This window comes from Macadamia integrifolia, chromosome 10 (genome assembly GCF_013358625.1).
Source record: "Macadamia integrifolia cultivar HAES 741 chromosome 10, SCU_Mint_v3, whole genome shotgun sequence".
Classification (NCBI taxonomy): domain Eukaryota; kingdom Viridiplantae; phylum Streptophyta; class Magnoliopsida; order Proteales; family Proteaceae; genus Macadamia; species Macadamia integrifolia.
The window spans coordinates 1,550,047-1,557,026 of record NC_056566.1 but is presented as its reverse complement, the minus strand read 5'-3'; the positions used below and the strand labels follow the sequence as shown (position 1 = coordinate 1,557,026).

Below are 6,980 nucleotides of genomic sequence, written 5' to 3'. Positions count from 1 at the left end.
GACCACAAAGTGGTGGTCCAGTTTCTCAAAGAGAACATTTTTTTCCCGCTTTGGTGCACCACGTGCAATAATTAGTGATAGGGGTACATTTTTGTAATCGGCCTTTTGAGGCCTTAATGAAAAAGTATGGGATCACCCATAAGTTATCTACCCCTTGTCTCCCCCAAACTAGTGGCCAAGTGGAGGTGTCTAATAGGCAGATCAAACAAATCTTAGAGAAAACTGTTAATCCCAACCGTAAGGATTGGTCCCTTAGGCTCATTGATGCCTTGTGGGCCCATCGGACTGCATTCAAGACTGACCTTGGCCAGTCTTCCTACCGTTTGGTGTATGGGAAAGCTTGTCACTTATCAGTTGAGTGGGAGCATAAGGCCTTTTGGACCATCAAGAAGCTCAACTTTAATTTTTCTGATGCGGGAATTCACCGTAGGCTCCAACTATCTGAGTTGGAGGAACTTAGGAAATGATGCCTATGAAAGTTCTAGGATTTACAAGGAAAAGACCAAGCTTTCCATGATAAGCACATTCTGCGTAAATCTTTTACAATTGTTGATAAGGTCTTATTGTACAACTCTCGATTGCATCTTTTTCCTGGTAAACTTAGATCCCGATGGGATGGCCCGTTTATTATCCATAATGTATATCCCCATGGGGCTGTGGAGATTTTGAATCCAGGAATAGGGGTAATTTTGAAGGTTAATGGTCAGCGTTTGAAACCGTTCCTTGAGTTTCCTAATACTAGTAGTGAAGAGGTCATGGATCTCCATGAACCTTTTTACACTGATGACTAACTTTTAATCAGGTATGACCCCCTTGCATTGTCTTTGCTTTTAATTCTTTCCATGCATTGAGGACATTGCATGACTTAAATGTGGGGAGGGAAACCAATTTTTGTTTTTTTCACTTTGTTTTGTTTGTTTTTCTTTTTATTTTTGAGCTTGCTAAGGATGAAGTCCTACTTTGGATTTTGGCTAATGATCAGACCATTCGGTTGCTTGATGTATGAAAATAAAAGTTTTGATTAGGGTACCCATTTTGAATGTATAAAAACCCTGTTGAGAAGAAAGAAACAAGTCTGTGTCTTGAGATGGGACTTTTTTTTGAAAAATAAGAGACCCATATTATATGGTGATGGACCATATGTAAGTCTGTGGGTTTCTTGTACTTTTGATTTGGAGTTGAGACCTTCTTTTTAATTTGGCATGGGTGGGCAAATGCACAATTTTAAATGAAATGTGAAATGTGGTATAAAGAAGAATAAGAGTTGATTCCCTTGGAACTAGACAGGGCATTGTGCCTCAGGAAGCGTGGTGTCTTGATCGAAATTCCTTGGGAGGAAATTTCTGAAGAAATTCTAGCATCACTGTCTTTGTGGGCATATGCAAAAAACGAAGCTACATAGTAATTTGGGTGTCTGGTGTTTGCTCCACCATATCATTCAGGCCAAAAGTAGTGGAGTAGAATATAGTTTAATAAAATAAAATAAAAAAGGAGAAAAAAAAATGTGCAAATATCATTAATGTTTGGTAACATGTTTGGTCAAAAACACTCCAACACCTTAGTCATTGGTTCCCTATTTCTTCACAAGTGGTTTTGCCTTAAGATAAGGATGTTTTGGAAGAGACAAGGTGAGTTCCAAATTAAGAAATATGCTAGTGCCTGGAATAGATAAAGGGTAAAAAAGTTCAAGTGTGGGGGTCCCTTGTAAAAGAAATTATCTTTGCTCTGGATCGGTATGACCCTTACCTTTAGCCAAGGTTGGGATTTGTTTATTCTGAATTTTGGGTGTATATTCACTGCAAACACCCACGAGACACAACTCGTCCACTAGGGGTGACCTAGGGGTTTAAAGGCTAGTTGCACATGCTAAGTGCAACCGTGATTCCTACGAAAGTGAGTTAGGTTTTTTGTCTTTATCCTTTTTCTTTTTGTTTTGCTCGAGGACTAGCAAAGTCTAAGTGTGGGGGAATTCTGATGAGCACATTTATGTGTGAAATCTAGGGTAGTAAAACATTCATTTTATATATTTAGAATGGAGCTACCTTGGGTTTTACTCTCTTTTTGCGGGTTTTATATTTTCAAGGCCTTAAGGACTATCGGGCGCTATATCTTCAATTTTACACATAAAGAGATCCTATTTCTTTAAACATTCAATTTTTCTATGACATGTCCAGGACGAAATTCTGAGCAAGATGGACATGTTCAATTAAAAGTACACATTTTTTTGGTCACCCGTACAAATTATTATTCTTTTCAGACCAGAAAAAGAATAATGGATTAGAACTAAACCGAGATGCAGAACCAACCCATTTGCAGTTGTCCCAGAGGTACAAGGAATATTCCAAATGCCAACAAGGATCGATGGACCACATCCTTAAGTGATTGAAGATTCGTTTTTAGTAACAACAACTACCTAGTGTAGTTGGTGAGCTATAATGTGCAAAATTTCCTTGCTCACCAAGAGGTCTCAAGTTCGAATCTCATGGTTGTTTTTTTTTAGAGAATTTTATTGAAGATTTCCTGCTTTTCATTCACTTAAAGCACTAAGGACATGGAGGGGATTTCCACATCAAATTAGAAGCAAGGAAAATCGTGGAAGGGTTCCTGCGTAAGAAGAGAAGAAAAAAAAAAGGAAAGAAAAAAAAAGGGAGAAATAAAGATTGTCCACATCTTCTCTCACCTCCACATCATCACCAAAAGATTGTCCAAATCACACAAAGCAAGAAGGAAAATCGTCCCTTGGAGGGAGAAAAAGAAGAGAAATAAATTAGAAAAAAAAAGGAAAGAAAATAAGCAAACAAATTATAGGAAATTTCTCAAAGTATATTTCTCTCTTCTCTCTCCTCCACCTTAGCACTTTTGGTCTCAAAAGATCTTACAACCAATTGTGGGTTTCTCCCTTTTAGGAAAGATAAATTTATTACCCTACCTCCCCATTCCCTATAAATACAACTCATGTAAGAGGAGGGGAGACAATTCATTCTTCTTCTAGTTTTTTTTAGTTGCTCTCTCTTTAGTTTTAGTTCTTCTTTATCTTTTCTTTAATCACTTTTGTAATAGCTTTTTTTTATTTCAATTAATGCAAGCACTCTTTTATTTTTATTCAGCCCTTTTATGTTTATGATTTATGCAATTGAGTTGTAATTTTTTAAGTTATAGTTCTAGGCTTAGATCTAGGTGACAAGATCACAAGCCATGGAGCAATTTTTTTTTCAAGATTTGTTTTCTCTAGTACTAGAAATTTCAGATTTGGTTTATTCTAGATCTGGTTTTTAGTACTGGTAGTATCTCAAATCGATCAAGTTTTCAGTTCAAGGGTTGAAGTTCAGGTAAGTAGGCTCCCTCAGTAGTCTTCTCTCCCCCCTCTCATTCCCTCTTCCGACTACCCTTTCTTTCTTAATTTAGGATTTTAATTTCAGTCGTTATATTATTGCTATCCCTTTCCCCCAAGGTTCATGGCTGGTGTATGTGTTGGCTTTGCCCCTCCTAGCCATAGAACCATCATTTTATTGTTTTCATTTTAATTGCCTCCCTTTCCCTAAAGCCAAGTAGAGTAACCCTTGTAAGAGTAACTAGGGAAGCTCATATTATGATGCATCCCTCGGGCTAAGTAGAGAAACCTACTTGTAAGTCTCTCTCTAGCTTTCTCCCCTTTCTTTTATTTTATTTTTATTTCAGCATTTTTTTTCTTTATTTATTTAATTTTAATTGCGTGGCTTGTGTCTTTAAATTCTTAGATGACGAATGGTTAGGATGTTATTTTAGATACATATGTTTAGGACGGTAGTTAGAATTAGATCACAACCATTAATAGGTTCACTTTCGCATTATTAAAAGAAAAAAAAATAAAGTGACTGCTCTCCCTGAGTTCGACCCGTAGCTACACTGATCCGTACGCTTGCAGTTACATTTAAAATCTCAAACAGCGTGTATCCATGTACCAAAACGCTTTTAGTTGGGATAAGGTTGAGTTGTCATTTGAGGTGCAATACATTGAATACAGGAAATTTTGAATAGAAATGATTAAGTGGCATAGATTGATGATCAAGAACCTTACCAGGATCGGATTCAATGGTGCACCAAGACATGATTGAGAATTTCCAAGAGCTACATGGAAAGGGAAAAATAAAATATCAATCAGAGAATATATTAGAGCAAGGAATAATGTAGAGAAAAAATTAAATAGAACATACTTCTTCATCCACTAACTAAATTGGAGACCAGGGGTGGGAGGGGGGATGTGGGGGTGGAAGTAATGTACACAACATTTTGCAGTTTCCTCAAACTCAACTTGCCCAAGCGGCAATCACCTATTACAACTGCAAATATAACGCGATAGAAAACATAACATTTTAGATACATTTAAAATTATTCCACAATTCATTTTCCAAAAAAAAAAAAATACTTTTAGTCAATTGAGCAGAGCAGAAAGCCCAAAGGGTTATCTTGAATCCAAACAAGGTCGTCTTCTTTCAGAGTAATAAATTAAGTTTCCCTAGAAAACGAAAGCATAAACAGCTCAAAAGAAATAATAACCCCTAAAGAGGCTAGAGCAAGGCCTAATCGAAAATGAATCAAACTATTGATTGTGTCATAAAGACCCCAATGCCATATACATAGCTGACGATAACATTAAATTCAAATACAGAAATAGCATCCTCAAATCGTTGCATTCAACGTTAAATCACAGAAGTCATCAAGCATTAGCATACAAAACTGACAAATAGACATTGACAGACACAAAACAGAAAAGGAAAAAAGAAGAAATAATAAAAGGAATTAAGTTTATTCAAGAACAGATTTCTTTCATTCTCCCAAGAAATTCATCAGACACATCAATGTCACCCCCCCCCCTCCCCAACCCAAAAAAAACTAAACTGGCTACATTCTTTTAAGAAACGCACCACACAATCACACGCATATTCACATAAATTTAAGAAAATAATATAGGAAAATCGATAGCGTTGCAGACAAGATTTGAAGTCCAACGAATTTTACTTTCAAGTTTAGAAGTAGACTAACAAGGCGATCGTTCTAATAGACCACACGAAATAAAATTTAAAACCAAAAAAAAATTCCAGTACCTGGTTGCAGCCGACTGGAGAGATTTGAAGGGAGAGGGTGCTCTGGGTGGACAGATGGAAGGAAGTGGCTCTACTGTTCCCGTATTTTTATCAGTGGAGAGGGGTTGTCTGTGCAAGCAGTGTACTCTCATATTAATTTGTTGAATTTTCTATCCGGCAGTGGAGTCCCTGGGCCAGCATAAGGGTCAATAGGAATACACCAACTGTCACCCAAAATCATCAACTTGGGAGGGAATTAAGCCTTTCAATGCGGTGTAACGGTCATTTCAACCCATCCTAAGTAACGGCTTAGGTGTGACACTCACAGACACAGCTCTTTTCTCTAATTTATTTTAGGGAATGCTTTTAGCCAAGCGTGTAGCCTACTTCAGTGGAAACACCCAATCACTACTCCTGGGAAAGAATCATTCCAAGGAGATAAAAGAGGTCATTTTAGGAGAGATGCACACAAGTGTCCAGGAGAGTACCTTTGTTTAATTGTTATTTTTGGAAAAAGAACATCTAATCTTACACCTCTACGACCAAGCATAGGGCCGAGTGAAAAGATTACCCTATCCTCCATGGTCGATAGTCTCAATACATCCACACACTCTCCCATTGACCCGCATACTGGTGCATTAACCACACAACCAAGAGCAATCTCATTCTCATATGAAAGTAGGTCTATGCGAGCCTTTTCTCTTTTGTCATTTTTTCTTTTTATTTATCGCAGCCTTGCAAGGATGCAACATGGGTGCTAATATCTGCCACATGGCATATTGGTCGGCCCGACATGGGTGCTAATATATGCATGTGCCATATGGGAATTCTGCCATGTGTCCAAATAAAGTAAATCATCATCAGAGTTTGATGGCACCTTTTCTATTCCAAATGTAAACAACAGATGTAACTCTTATTAGATTTATGCGCTAAATTAATTATTCGGGTTGATTAAATGGATGAGAGTCAAATTGCATGAACCGGTTCGGTCCACTCTCAAGTTTAGGGATATGATGGCTCAACCCATTGTGATTTAGGGTTTTGGGTGTAGGGCAGTATTATAAAAACTAGGTTTTGGGTCCCTACAGCCATTATTCACTCTTCCCCACTTTACCACTAAAGTGAGAGAATCAAGGAGGTTTAAGGGGCTGTAGAAGATCCATAGCCAAGCCAAGAGAGCGAAAGTGGGAGTGACCAATATAAATCTTCTTCAACATACTTGGTGAAAGGTACAATTAGATCCTCTATAATTTTATTAGATTCCTGTTCTTGTTTCTCTGTGTGGTTTCTTCAATTAGGGTTAGGATTTGTACCCAATTAGATCTAACAAATGGTATCAGAGCAGACCACATGGGACAATAATCGATTGAATTTTTCTTGTACATGAGAATTTTGATTATTACTTAAAACCTGATTTGATAAAAAAGAAAATCATGAAAGTCGTAATTTTACCATCACTTAAAGATCTTGTATGGGAAAACTTTCTTCACGAAAGTTGTAGATCAAGAGAAGACGGTCGCGGCGGTATGCTGCAAGTCACCAGAAACCTCCGGACGCTCCGGCACATGCCGCCAAAAAAAGGCTGTCGGAGGAGAGAAAAAAAAAAACCTGCAGAACAGTTACAAGTCGGCGGTGGCTGACTTCTTTTGAGCAGCTGACTTCTTTTGACAAAAAAAAAACCTGCAGAACAGTTGCAAGGCGGCGGCTGATTTCTTTTCACAAAAAAAAAAAAAAAAAAACCTTAAAGGCTTGTTTGGTTTTTGTTCCTTTTGGGTTTTTATTTAAACTACTTTAAATTTTATTTAAAGGTTCGTTTTAAGGCCAAATTGAAATCTGTTTTTTGCATTGAATTCCTTGTTTCGGGCCACATTTAATGATCTAATTTTTAATATGACATGTTTGTTTGAAATTTTATGT

General features: G+C 37.4%; 1 protein-coding gene across 6 annotated transcripts in view; it reads right to left on the bottom strand.

Moving 5' to 3' along the window:
* LOC122091391 (ubiquitin carboxyl-terminal hydrolase 2-like) overlaps positions 1–5,303 on the bottom strand; it is a 35,569-nt gene extending 30,266 nt beyond the window's left edge. For 2 of the 6 annotated variants that reach the window (XM_042661299.1, XM_042661301.1), the window contains exons 1-3: positions 5,085–5,215; positions 4,194–4,319; positions 4,058–4,107 (exon numbers count right to left, since the gene is read on the bottom strand). In XM_042661299.1, coding sequence (XP_042517233.1) covers positions 4,058–4,107; positions 4,194–4,201 — 58 coding nt within the window. In that variant the 5' untranslated portion in view covers positions 4,202–4,319; positions 5,085–5,215. Of the gene's footprint in view, positions 1–4,057; positions 4,108–4,193; positions 4,320–5,084 lie in introns of all 6 variants that reach the window. The other 4 variants (XM_042661298.1, XM_042661300.1, XM_042661296.1 and 1 more) reach the window with 4 other exon arrangements.
* Between the last annotated feature and the right edge of the window lie 1,677 nt (positions 5,304–6,980).